The sequence below is a fragment of the Zea mays genome, chromosome 1 (assembly GCF_902167145.1).
Source record: "Zea mays cultivar B73 chromosome 1, Zm-B73-REFERENCE-NAM-5.0, whole genome shotgun sequence".
Taxonomy (NCBI): domain Eukaryota; kingdom Viridiplantae; phylum Streptophyta; class Magnoliopsida; order Poales; family Poaceae; genus Zea; species Zea mays.
Window position 1 is genome coordinate 300,073,715 of NC_050096.1, and position 13,950 is coordinate 300,087,664.

The 13,950-nt window shown below is 42.4% G+C and overlaps 1 protein-coding gene across 1 annotated transcript; it reads right to left on the bottom strand.

The window, feature by feature from the left end:
- Positions 1 to 8,423: 8,423 nt before the first annotated feature.
- On the bottom strand, positions 8,424 to 12,078 carry LOC103644251 (Phosphatidylinositol N-acetyglucosaminlytransferase subunit P-related). Its single transcript, XM_008667458.3, has 5 exons — positions 11,628 to 12,078; positions 10,908 to 10,990; positions 9,979 to 10,749; positions 9,578 to 9,728; positions 8,424 to 9,486 (listed from the first exon to the last, which is right to left on the bottom strand). The coding sequence occupies exons 1-5, from the start codon at positions 11,770 to 11,772 to the stop codon at positions 8,831 to 8,833; spliced, it is 1,806 nt and encodes a 601-aa protein (XP_008665680.1). The 5' UTR covers positions 11,773 to 12,078; the 3' UTR covers positions 8,424 to 8,830.
- Between the last annotated feature and the right edge of the window lie 1,872 nt (positions 12,079 to 13,950).

Genomic DNA, 13,950 nt, shown 5'->3' on the forward strand with positions numbered 1-13,950 from the left:
CCGTGCGCCGGCCGAGCACGCCGATCTGACGGCGGGCCGCGCCGAGCGCCGTATTGGCCGCGCCTAGCCGCACAGCGCGCCCTCGCCGCTGCTGGGGGCCGCGCCCGTGCTGGCCGCGCCGCCGCGCTAAGCCGGGGGGCCGTGCGCCCACGCTCCCGCGCCGTGGCCGGGGCCGGGGACGCCGAGGTCGCGCCCGCACGCGTCGAGGGGCTGTGCCATCGTGCCGCACCCGTGCGCCTAGCCGGGCTGCTCCACCGTGGAGGCCGCGCCCGTGCTCGCCGGGGAGGACTCGCCTGCGCCGCCGGGGTCGCACACCCGCGTGCGCCGGGGGGCTGCGCCCGCGCCGCCGGGGCCCCCACCCACGAGCAGCCGGGGAGGCCGCGCCCGCGCTCGCCGGGGGGCCGCGCTCGCCCGCCACCGCGGAGGACCGCGCGCCCGCGCGCCGGGCGGCCAGGGCCGCGCCCGTACAGCCGCCGGGGGAGGCCGGGGACAGGGGCTGCCAAGCCGCCGGGGCCCGCAAGCCATTGGGTCCGCACCCGACTGGCTAGGGCCGCGCCGCCGAAGAGCGCTCGCGCGCCGGAGAGCGCCTCCGCGCCATGGCGGCGGCCACAAAAACCACCCTGGCGGCAGCGGCTACAGTAGCTGGGCGGTTAGGGTTTCAAAACCCTAACCGCCCCACTTATAATGGGCCTGCCGAGCGCATGGGCCGCCCCTGCATGTTGGCTGCACGCCTGGGCCACTCCGGCCTAGATGGCGCACCTGGGCCGCCCCGGCCTAGAGGCTGGCCGCGTGGGCCGCCTCGGCCTGGTGGCGCCTGGGCCGCCCTCATGGGACCAAATTGGTCCTAAAATGACCTATTTTACTATTTTAAATTCTGAATTTTAAGTACAAGACTATGTTTTATATGAAAATTCAGTTCTAACTTGAGTTAGGGCATCTAAATTCGTTATTTAGACTGCTAATGATATATGTAATTGTGGTAGTTGTCTGTTTTATTATGAAAAATGCAGACTTCTTATTGAATTATTTTTTGTTTTTACATTTATAATTCACATAGTTTCGACTTGCTTTTGTTTTTGCATTCTTTTATGTTTGCATGGAAAACATAGCACATATAATAAGTCGAAACTGAATGGTCTACATGCAACATGAGGTTGCAGTTTTTGGGTGAAAGCATAGGGTGATGGAGTCCTAAGCACTGGCTGCGCTAAATTCTTTATAGAATTTAGTAGCCCAGAGACCGTGCTTTAGGCCGCATTTGAAATGCCTATCACTATGAGGTCTACATCTTTCGAGATGATTACCTATACGTGCTAACCCAAAAAGATCACGGACCAAGCAGGCGTCGCGGGCTATGGAGCCAGGCTGGACGCTACAGTCATGGTGACTGCTAAAAGAATTCTTTTAATTAAGTTCTACTTAATTAAACGATGAATTCTTGCAAAATATGACACATATCTTGAACTTGGGATATTTCAACACATGATGGAGATCTAGGCTTTGGCTGCAATAAGTTCTTGGAATTTATTTGCCCTGAGACCAAGCTTTTAGACAGCAAAATGTTATTTGCCCATCAATAAGAGGTCTACATCATATGGTTATGATGATTACCTATGTGTTCTCCCAAGTAGATATGTAGGAGACTTGATGTTGGTTATTCACCTTTATGGTGATTACCATTTTGTTTTTGAAAATTTGGTCAAGCACAGGGTAGTGGAGTCCTAAGCATTGGTTGCGGTATGTTCCTTGAATATATCTGCCCAGAGACCATGCTTTCAGGCAGCATAAGTTTGCCCACTACTGGGAGATCTACTCCATTGTTTCATTTCATGGAGATTATCTACGTTGTGTCCACCAAATTTCAAAAATCTTTTGGTACACTGTATGTGATACCTATAATTCTCCAACATATGAAGATATGATATATTTTGCAGCATATTACAACATCAGAAAATGGTTAAACCATTTGAAGGATAATAACTTAATAGAGTTTGATGAACTCGCCTAATGGGCTTAATTATTCTCAATGTTCATTGGATATGTTCATTTCATTTTTACATCATATGGGAATTCACCTCTTCGTTTTTGAGGGAATGAGATGCTCTCTTTCTCTTATGGTTCTTATGAAAAGAACTTATGTGCTTTTGTGGCTTGATGTGCAAGCGCAAAATGAATAGCAAAGAAAATCATAAGTCTTGTGGACTTATGAGTATGTGTCTACATTATGTTGTAGACTAACACTTTGTATTCATATATTTTGCTTGAAAGCAAATATATAAGCACATTAAAAAGGGAAGAGAAATGAGTATGACAAATTCTTTTGTCATTACACTATATGTGATATAGTGTTGTATGCCTAAGCATCTAATCATGTATATGGAATCCCAATAGATGCTTACTACTCATGAAAGCTAAGATATGAAGTGTACTTCAATCTGCCATCTGACATGATAACAGTGGTTAGTTGTGTAAATCATGATTTGGAATAATCATGTAACAACACTTCTTTTTCTAAGAGAAGACCACTTTGTTAGATGATTTGCTATTGAGTACTATATAAATGATGCATGAGATTTGGTATAATCTCATAATTGATGTTGTGATAGGTTCAACTCATGTGATGTGAGTTGAACACACTCATGTGATTTGAGTGTAAAAACTCATATGAATTTGAGTTAAACAAACTCATCGATTGGAGTTGATCACTCATGTGATTTGAGTTGAACAAACTCATCAATTAGAGTTGAACCAACTCATCAAGGGAGTTGAAGACTCATTGATTTGAGTTGTGCAAACTTGTACAGGGATTCTTCCAATTGAGAAAGAAAAATGCAATGTGGAGAATTGAACCACAAACTCTATAAGTGGGGAAACAAAATATTCTCATATTCCTTTGGAAAGAGGAAAGAATATTTTAATAGTCGCTTCGCGCGATATCATGATATGTTATTATCATATCCCCTTTGGTAATGGTAGTATCAAGGATGTGTTGATCTATCCTAGTTTTACCTTACCATATTATAGAGATATCCATAAAATTACTATCATGTGGAAACACAAGGTGATAGTGATGGATATTGCATATGTTTCTCAGAAACATTTCTTATGGACTGTATTCTACATACATCCTCCCATACAAAGTGTTGCATATGTTATAACTTTTCAAGTGATGATACTTACCATGCTGGGTAAGATTGAATTGGTCATCCCATTGTTGGGATGAAATGAAAGTTATGAACAATTCTATTGGTCATGTTTTCCCATAAGATAGATACTTGATGAGTATCATTGGGAATGAGATTTTAAGTCCCTCTTATCTTAAAATCTGATCTAATTTGGTTAAGTTCTTTGAATTGTTTCAAAGGAACGAGTGTGGTTCATTACAGAGATTGTATGGACATTGAAGGCTTTATATGGTTCTTTGGTGCATCTATATGATGACCTCAAGTGTGTCCTTCGGACAACATATGACCATTAAGTAATAATGTCTCAAGCTTGAGCACATTAGCCTCCAGACTACTGAATCTACCAAATATGCTTACAATGATGATTGTTTGTCTTGATATTCAGAATGATATCCATAAAGGATATGATGAATCTGTGATAGATTCGAAAATTTCAGATCATTAATGACCATCAGTAATGAATTGTTATTTCCAACTGGTTATGGTTGGAGTCAGGAAGTTTTGCACGCTCCTGACTTGTGATTAACTGCATGTACTGCATGTACAAGTTCCCCTATGGTTTTTAGTACGTGGGAATCCGTAAAAGATTTCCCATGCGTACATTGGGTATGTTCCCAATCTCACCACCGCAGCGTACATATATGGGCACACAGAAAACTGGGGATCTATGTGAGAATTCATTCTCCGTCGATCATTAAGATTTAGAATCTCTTCATGAGAATCTATTTATGGCCCGTACGCTTGCTTGAATCATGAGCTTTTCCAGGCATTAGGGGGAGATTTCGAGTACCAAAATGAATGCCAGGAAATTATAATGAATGCAGTAAGCATTCAGGCTCAGGATCACGTACTAAAACTGGACCTTTGGGTTCGAATGATTTGCAAGAAGTTGCAAATTGACCGCCTTGTGCATTTACTATGAGGTGTCACTCAAATTAATCCTATGAGGAAGTGCCAGAAAGAGTGGTTACATGAAAAACCACTTAACTCCCTATTGCAACGTTGTTGTAAATAAGAGGGGGAGAAGTATGGTCACAAATTGGGATTAAGATGCTTGCAAGCAGCTGAAGGCTAGGCCTTCTGAGATAGTAAATGCAGACCAACTATTCGTTGGTAACCAACCTAGTGTTGGTAGACACCTAGAGGATATGGATTATCCTGTGAATGGAAGACATTCACAACCTAGCTCAGTGCGCACTGATGAGGCTAGGTTATCGGAAGCCCTTGATTCTCGTTTTGGGATTTCACGAGGAATCATAAGGGTACATAAAAATGACTTTATGTCAACTGGAGAATTGTGTTATTTAAAAGCTACAAGTGTCGACACATACATCTCAGCAATTGTATATGCACTCCAAGTGATCTAAAAGACTATGGCCATAGCAGAGCATGAGTATGCTCACATTGGATCTTGTTGAGTGATACAATGTTGCAGAGATAGCCTTGCTCACCGGAAAGAAGTGTTAACTTATTTTCACTTCAAGGTATCTTACTGTGGATACAAGTTTGTTTTCATGGACTTGGAAACAATAAGGTGGTGAGAAAGCATGGCTAGTAGCAATTGGGTTTATACGCAAACTCAAGCATTATTTTAATGCTATAAATTCTCTTCTACCATGAGTAGTAAAATTCCGATACAATACAAAGGGCAGTAAATCATCTATCTGTGCAGTTGATAGATGTAGTGACAACATGTGCATATGTGGTCACTGGATTATGGTATTTATGGAGTTTTGAAGGATTCCAAATACATAATCACCAATCACAAATTTGCAATGCTTGGAAAGTCTTTGTGACTTAGAGCATCCTGGTCAAACATGGTACATTTGACCTAGTGAATCCTTCTTTCTGAAAGGATACACAAAGTATGGTATGTTCAGTGTAAATATGTGCAGCATATTTTAAACATACATTACTTATCGACGGAGTTCAAGATAGAGGATATGAATTGAAAGAGATTTCCAATTCAAAGTAAACTATCTTAAGTATCTTGGATACAAAGTTGTCTATATCCAACATATATTGAAGAAATTCAATATGAAAGAGTCATGGTTATTTGATTCTTTCGGATCATGAGATGTGCTATTGTATCTTGCAAGAGCATCCGGCCGGATATTGCTTTGCAGTGATTTGCTAGCTAACAGCACATGAGATCGAGTTATGATCTCCAGGTGTACTCATGCTCTCCTTATGTTTGGATATACTGATCTTGGATATCTATAGAAGATCCCCAGGTACAAGATCAATGACATACTTCTGGTAAGTTGGACCTACTGTTTGATAAATGTCAATCAACAGAGATTAACGGTCACTTACACTAATCATTCTGTACAGAATGATATACTACATACTGAGGGTATGTGGTGGTCATGATTTTATATCATTGACCTTATTATCTATGGAGATAATATTACTTTGTGTTGTTTAGATGAAAAACAAGTTACAAGCTAAATCTCTACCTTACTTCACATTTTTAAATGTGTTTGAGCGTAGGTATGGGATGACTTAGTGTTTTGTAAAGATCAGGGGGAGTTTCCCTTTTGATCGGAAGAACTTGTATGTACATCATGTTGTACTCTTTTCTTTGTATGAGTTTTTACCTATTTGGGTTTCTCATTCAAAGTTTTTAACGAGGCAACATCAACACAAGGCCTATGTCGTATCATCTATTTTTCCCCTAGAGGTTTTCAAGGATGATACATTATGACATAGTTATTGTTGTATTTGAACTAGGATATGAGTTTATATCCCTAGGGTTCAAATGGATCAACAATAGAGTATGACTACTCTCCTTATTTTTCCCACTGGGTTTTTAAGGAGACTCAGCTGATATGTTGATTTCTCAGATTTTCTGGCAAGATTATCTTGGAGAAATATTAGCCTGAGTTATATGTCTCATCATTTATTTTCCCCACGGGGGTTTTTGAGATGATGGCTATAGACATATTATTGTTCTTTGGGCTAGAGGTCCATTGGAGAACAATGTCGTATTGTGGCTCAATTGAACCATTGACCATTATCCATAAGGATAATTGAGCTTGTGTTGTTCAGATAGAAACAGGAAAATAGAGATATAAATATCTTGCAAACAAAGTCTTGTGATAATCTTGTTGATCTATTCACAAAATCTCTACCATACTCCACGTTTCAGAAATGTGTTGAGGGGATTGGTACGAGAAGACTTAAGTACTTGCAAGGATCAGGGGGAGTAATTCTCCATGATATTTGACCTGTTTTGAACCATCATATTACACTCTTTTCTTTGTATGAGTTTTGCCTTATTGAGGTTTTCTCATCCAAAGTTTTTAACGAGGTAATATCAACTAAGCTATATGCTTCATCATTGATTTTCCCCACAAGGGTTTTTATACATGATGATTACAAAGCATATTTTCTTTTGGAAACTATGTGAGATTATTCTCATTATCCAAAGGATATTGTATACTCCTTATTTTTCCCACAGGGTTTTTGAGGAGATCAAGTATTTGATGACAGATTACAGATGATCAAATGGACTTGGATTGATCAAGGGGGAGTGTTACAATATTTTGTGACCAATCCAAGGGGCTCGACGAACACATCCCCAAGGGACACACCCCTTGGGAATGACCCCTGTCATATGTATATAAACCTGTCTTCCCTGCAATAAAGACAACAGTTCAGTCATTTGTCTGTCTCTCAATCTCGTTACTACTGAGTAGATTACAACACCTCCGACCTAGTTCGCAGTTCGCACACACATGTGATCGTGGTAAGTACAGCTCTCGGGTGACGTCATAGTGGTGACTTTTTTGTAAATAGATTGTGCTTCCGAGGGCATATGTAGGGGTAGTTGGCGACAAGCCATGACGTGGCGAATCAGCCCTAGCTACCACCCTTCACCGTTCAGGCAAGGGAACGAGACTGACATGGCTGATGGCTCCAACGAACAGAAGTGTTTCCAGTCCAGATTCCAAGAGAACGAACCCGAACCTTCACCAAACTTTTTTCCCGTTCTAAAACCAGTCCTGATCATGTTGCGATTTCAGCATTTCTTGGTTCGGTGGTCGAATAATAATGATATAATGACGCCTTACTGTTGGGATGTTTACGTCTGGAGGCGACCCTGTCTCGATTGGTTGGATATCATATGTACTGTTTTGATACAGCTTCTATGTAGACTGTTAGGTGGCGGTGACTTAAATTTTAGTCCATATCATATCAAATATTTAAATAATAATTATGAGTATTAAATATAGTATAATTATAAAGTTAATTTTATGGAGACTAAACGATAAGACTATAGAACCTAATTAATTCATGATCAATAAATGTTTACTATATTATCATATGAACTAATTATAGACTTAATAGATCTGTCTTCCGTTTAGCCCTAATACGTTTATACAGGCATTTGATGTGACGTGACTACAATTCAGTCACTTAAATCTAAACGGACACTAAATGTGTATCTATACAGAGAGATATAAAGAGATGTTATTCGTTACTCTAAGGGCTAGTTTCGGAGGCATGAAATCGGAGGGGATTTTAACTTCTCCAATCTTTTTCGGTTTTTGAACTCTCAAACTCATCTCAGACGTTGATCACCCACACTAGAGAGAAGGGGGAGAGAAAGACAGTCAAAGAACGGTAGAAAAGTGCACCATTTGCTTTTGGTCATGTAACCACAACTATCCAAATCCAGTTTTTTCTTCAATTATTTAAATTTTGATACCTACTAAGGCTGACTCCAACAATATCCGGTAAACCGATCTGTACGTAAATTTAGCGTTCGGTACATGCGCTATTCGCTCCAACAACGTCCGCTAAGAGGTTCGCTAATTTAGAGGAGCCCCTTGACAGCCACTAAAGGTGGAGAATCGCTGTTCATCCGCTATCTGTCCTTCGCATCGTCCAAGGAGGAGTTGCGACACACTGTGACGCACAGCCAGCCTTATTGTAGATATAGAGAATGAAGAAAATTTAGAGGGTGAATTTTTTAGAGTCTTCTGTAAAGGACAGAGAATATTCCTTTAGAGGGTGAAATTTAGGAGACGCTGCTGGAGACAGTCTTATTGTTTGTCTTTTGCGATTCTGCTTTCTTCTTATTCATTATTATTACGTTCACTGTGCAAGTAGTTTTAACGAGGGAAAGGAAGATCCTCTATCATCTGGTTATCGAGACCTGCTGTCATTTCTCACGCCTCCGGTTTATGATTTCAAAATTCAGAGAATATCGTCCCAAACAAGACCAAAGCATAGGCCACTATCTTCCTTTTCCTTTAAAGCATAACACAATTAAGTTATAATTTTACCTCATATACAGATTTGAGGGCTCACAGCCGACAAAGCTCGACAGGAAATTTTTATATTCTTACAAACCTCACTTCAAAAGGTACTCTTTATGGAGAGGTAGAAAAGAACTTTTCCCTACAGAGATCCTCTAATCCAATGGAATTCACGTCATAATACCACCGGAAGCACGGCGACTAGACCAAAAAAAAAACTCTCCCCCACTGCTTTAACAACGAAGAGAAAAAAAATAGCAGTGATAGCAGGGACAGGGACCAAAGGAACAACTACAACTGACTAAAAAAACTAAACAAAAGAACAAAGAATCTGTACTGCTATGATAAAACCTACTACGGCCGTGGAATTGTGGAAACCTAACTGGACAGTAGCTCAACGACCAGCTCTTCCAACAGGTCATCTTTTACCATTCTCTCAATGTCCCTTCCTGCCCTGTCGATGCAGTCTGCTAAACCTGGCCACTTCGGATCAAATCCTTTCTTCTCTGGCTTAGTCTCACTGGGTGCAAGGTGTTCCCGTCTCTGAACTAGCATCTGCAAGACTTTCTCCAGAAGACCATCTGGGCCCCAAAGTGGGGCCAAGTTCCTAGTGGTATAGACCCAAGGTTGCATGTTCAAGCACGGGGCAAGGATCTGTGATAGTATTGTGTTGGCCATGTCGAATAGAAGCTTCCTGTCTGATCTTGACCACTGAACAACTTTGTTGTACTTCTTTTCCAGCTTCTCAAATACGTCATCACCAGCAGGGTGGTCGAGAGACTGACACACCTTGTACATTTGATCCTCGGCAGTTCCATGAATTCCAGAAGCAATCAGTATATCCAGCAAGTAAGAGAAGTCCCTTTCCTCATCATCTTCAAATTCTTCAAGGATGTCTTCAACCAGTTGTATGGGTTTCTCATCGCTTGACTGCACTTCGGAGGTTAAACAGACACTAGTTCCGCGAAAATTACTTGCCTCTGCAGCAGTCTCCCTTGGTGCAGATGTGCCAAGCTCAAGTCTGAGTTGGAGATCTAAAAGAAGACAATATAATTAAACACACAAAATAGAAAATATAAAAGGCCAGAGAGTCACAGAGAAAGGTATGAAGGCATAATGACTAACCATATGGATCTGCAGGCTCGTGTCTGATGTTTTCAGAATCTGAGCAATCTTCAGATAGAGGCTGAAGAACAGATATTGGGCTAACCTGACCTATTTCTTTAGCGTATATGACAGATATAGAGTCTAGGCATGCAGCATGAGGGTAGTACACCTGTCAAAGATAGCATGAGCTTAACCTTCCTACCATGCACATTGAAGAAAGCAAACTAAATACACGTGTCCATCTGTTGTACAACAGTAATAATTAAATTTGGTTCAGTTTGAAAGATGGCTAGACACCATGCTAATAAAAGTTTGAACAATTATTCCGATTCCAGAAAACCAAGAAACCATTCAAGCATCTTCAAAACACATTATCATGATTCACTAGTGAATTAGTAATCATATATTCTAGTACATACCCTCTTGAAGGTCGTATTCCATTCATCACCATCTATTACACCCAGAGATGATAAGTTGAAGCTATCACTAGTGTCACTTGAAGACGATACTTGCAGATCATCAATGCTGTCACTGGAGGAAAAGCATAACATCTTCTCAGATTCACTGTAAGCAGAGCTCCATAGCTGTTCAGGTTCTTTTTGATTGAGTATATCTGAACAGCACAGTTGCTTTTCTCGAATCAATGCATTACTTAACAAAGCCTGTGAATGTCTTTCCAATGAGGAATTAAGGTGTTCATGAACCTTATCTTTACTTAGCAGGTGAGCTGCTCCCCTAGGATTCACAATTTTGTTTCTTCGATTCAAAGCACTGATACGGCTTTGGTTCTGATGATTATCACCATGCCGTGGTCGACGCAGAAAAGACATTTTCTCAGAAAGGGAACAGTTTGTGCTGGTTAAACCCATCTTTGGCAAAGCTGACCTTTTAGCACTTCTGACCAGTTGATAATTGAAATCACTCATCCCACTATAACTCTTCACAGTAGGAGAATTCTTCAAATTGTTGTTGGGACTGCTGATATAATATTTAGGTTGAATTCGCATTCCTGAAACAGTTCTGCTAGCACGACACAATCCTTTATCATTGAAGGTCATATCTACCTGAACTTTCCTTGCAACAGGTTGCATGCGACTGATTTCTGTTACATTTCCCTGTGCACTAGGAAGACATCTAACAGATGATCTGTGTGAGCTCTTATGCTTAAATTCCTCGACATACAAAGAAAGCTGTATCAACAAAAAAAAAAGTAAGAACTGTGAAAACAAAAAAGGCATTTTAGCAAAGTAAAGCTTTGAGTTGTAGAAGAATATGCAGGAAAACAAATGCAAATTCCAGGAGTAATAGAACTGTACGTACATCAATAGTGGGAATATGAACATCTTACATGATCTGTTGATCCACTGTTGCATCTGAAATCTGATAATACTCCATGAACATGACGCTGTTGCTTGTCCACATGAGCAAACCCTGTGTACGAGTCAGAAATAGAACAAGAACAGGTCAACTAGAAATCATTAAGACTTTTACCTTCAATTGCATGACTACCATTCAGACATGATACAGCGGTTGCCGCCCTAAAAATTAAAATCGACCCCCCACGGCCCCACCCCACCCCACCACCCAAAAAAAAACGCAACAACAACGTTGCAGTTCTTGTCCGTAAAGGAAATAGATGAATCACATGATACGACCAACTAGGCAAATATTCAGTCAAATTGCGTTATATGATTTTATTTTTCGGGGCTGTTTTGCGCTATTATTCATTGGACAGCCATTAAAACATGGAAAATATATAGCAAGAAGCTTCGTTGCACTAACTCTAGCATGATGTTCCCCAATTAACGTTTTCTCAAGGCTAATAGACAAACGTGTAACCCAACGGTGCAAGCAAATTAGGCAGCCTTCTCGCTTCCGCTCAATGGACACGCCACCAGCCCACCACACCACTGCTGCGAGGGAGGCGGAAGGGAAGCAAAGAAGTAAGCAGCCCAGCGAGTGAAATCAAACCGAAAATCGCGCGCGATTCCTGAGCCATTTGAAACGAGTCACAGACACAGGCGAAAAAAACCGCGGACATTCATTCCGCGGAAGGGCAGGCCGTTACCTTGGGTACCCCGCGGAGCCATGGTCGTCGACGCCGCGACGGTCCGCCTGACAACCCCACCGGTTCCCCTTCCTCCTCCACCACCCGCCGTCCGGAAGGACCGCCGCGCCCACCTCCGCCGGCTGCTCGCGCCGGTCCCGCCCATCCGCGCCCAAGTCAACCCGACCGACGAACCTCCCTCGACGCTGCTGCACGGTCTCAGTACGCACGGATCGTGACCCCGCGCGGCCTATTTGAGGAGGAAGCGCCGCGAGAAGATAGGAAGGGCTGGATTCCCGGAGGAGCGTCGCGACGCTTGGCCCGGGGCGGGGCGGACGCAGGCCGGCGGGGCGCGTTCGGTGGCGGCGCTCGCGCGGCAGCGGTTGGGTGGCGCCCCGCACCCGCCTTTTCAGGCCCGTGGCCCCCCGTGTTAACTGCACACGCGCTTGCTGACTCGCCCTCGGTGACCGTATAGAAAACTTCCTTTTGCCTTTGGTTATCAGTAAACCTGACCATGGCCCTGAGCCGACCCAAGTCGTAAAAAAAACTGATCTGATCCGATCCGATAAATAAATATGGACCATAATTTATGATCCACAACAATCCACGGCTAGATATGAGCTATGATTTTTATCCAAACAAGATCTAAAGCTATAAAACGACCCGATGCATTTAACCATTCAACAGGGAGGTATGTATACCGTGCCTAATGACCTATAACCCTACTTTAATTTGACCTGAATCCAACCTGACGTTTAAATATGTGTAGCTATCAGGCTATCTCCACCACATTATTTATCCGTGACATCGACTAATATACAAGCTGACCTTGCATGCAAACGTGCAATCACGTCTTCTAGTCCCTTAAATGTACATCCAACGATGGATCAATAATCTTTAGGGGGTGTTTGGGAGTGAAGTTTTTTCACAGTTTTGGGAGAATACTGCAGTATTCTCAAATACTGCAGTATTATATACAGAATGGTGTTTGGCAAGCTAGCTAAAATCTCTGTTTTCAAAACTGAAGTATTGCAAATACTATAGTTGTTTTAAGGCATTCTAAACTTAGCTCTGGACCTCAGTTTTCAAAACTGCGGTATTGTAAACTGCGGTATTGTCATGACTAAAGTATACTGTAGTATTTCAAAAACTGTGGTTTTCAAAAACTTTGTTCCCAAACAGGGCCTTAATTTGGTCTTCCCATAAACATGTTCCACCAGCGTGTACCATTTTATTAATAACCCTCTATTTGATCCAACGTTCGATAGACATCAAGAAACTAGAAGATGTGATTGCACGCTTGCACGCAAGGTTTGTTTGCATATTATTCGATGCCTATATCCATATCTTATATTTTAAATTTCACTTTATAAATCATAATCTACCATGTATAACAATGCTATGTCATGTGCAGGTCATAGCCATAATTGCCTCCAATCCAGGTCCATATGGCTCGCGAGGAGGGGGCATGGCGGGTTGGTATTGATCGTCCATTCGGTCATCAATTATACCGTGTCTACCAATGCATATGTATAGTCACTCAAAACACCGTTTTGCACTGTATACTCCAGTGTTCACATAGTAGAGTTTGAATATAGGTTGTGGATGGATAAATTGTTGGAGATAGCCTTAGTGGCTCCATCCACTAGACGGGCTGGTTAATATCGACCAATTTTGTCGGGGATAAGTGAAAGGAAATGTGCCCTTAAGTTATTTATAGTTGTTTTGGTGATTAAATGCTCAACACATCAATTTGGACTAACATCCTTCATATGAGCATGAGCACACGTGTTTAGAAAACGCAAATTGAGTAAAATAAGAAAAACACTTATGGGCTTGAAAATGGCATATTGCAAACCTCTATGAATCAAAGTGATAAAGGTATGTTTCTATTACTTAGTCAAATGTTTCAGGTGCTAATCATGTGTTGTCTAGGTGCTACGGAACTTCTCAAGTTGAGCCAAAATGGAGTAAAGAAGTTTGGCTATGTTTGGCCAAACTTGGGCCAGTCTGGACCTTACAGGACAGTCTGGTGTGCACCGAACAGAGTCCGGTGCCCGCGATAGTCAGCGGCTAAACAGGGTGCTCTCGGGTTTCTTCACGACTTCGACAGATATAATTCATCGGACAGTCCGGCGTGCACTGGACAGTCTGGTGTGCACCGGACAGTCCGGTGTGATAGCAACTCGTCTGCGCCAAAAGATCGTTCGCGCAATCGGTGCCCGCCACGTCAGCTCGGCAACAGTCGGCAGGACCCATCGGACAATGTGTTGCACCACTGGACAATTAGGTGTGCCAAGCAACCGAATGCGCGCAACGTCCGACATCAGTCGGTTCGGCCGTA

Coding starts and splice junctions, on each gene's coding strand:
- LOC103644251 (XM_008667458.3), bottom strand. CDS start 11,772: ATGGGCGGGACCGGCGCGAGCAGCCGGCGGAGGTGGGCGCGGCGGTCC. Junction 10,750..10,907: donor ACAGTGGATCAACAGATCAT/GTAAGATGTTCA, acceptor TTGTTGATACAG/CTTTCTTTGTATGTCGAGGA. Junction 9,729..9,978: donor GGAATACGACCTTCAAGAGG/GTATGTACTAGA, acceptor TATCTTTGACAG/GTGTACTACCCTCATGCTGC.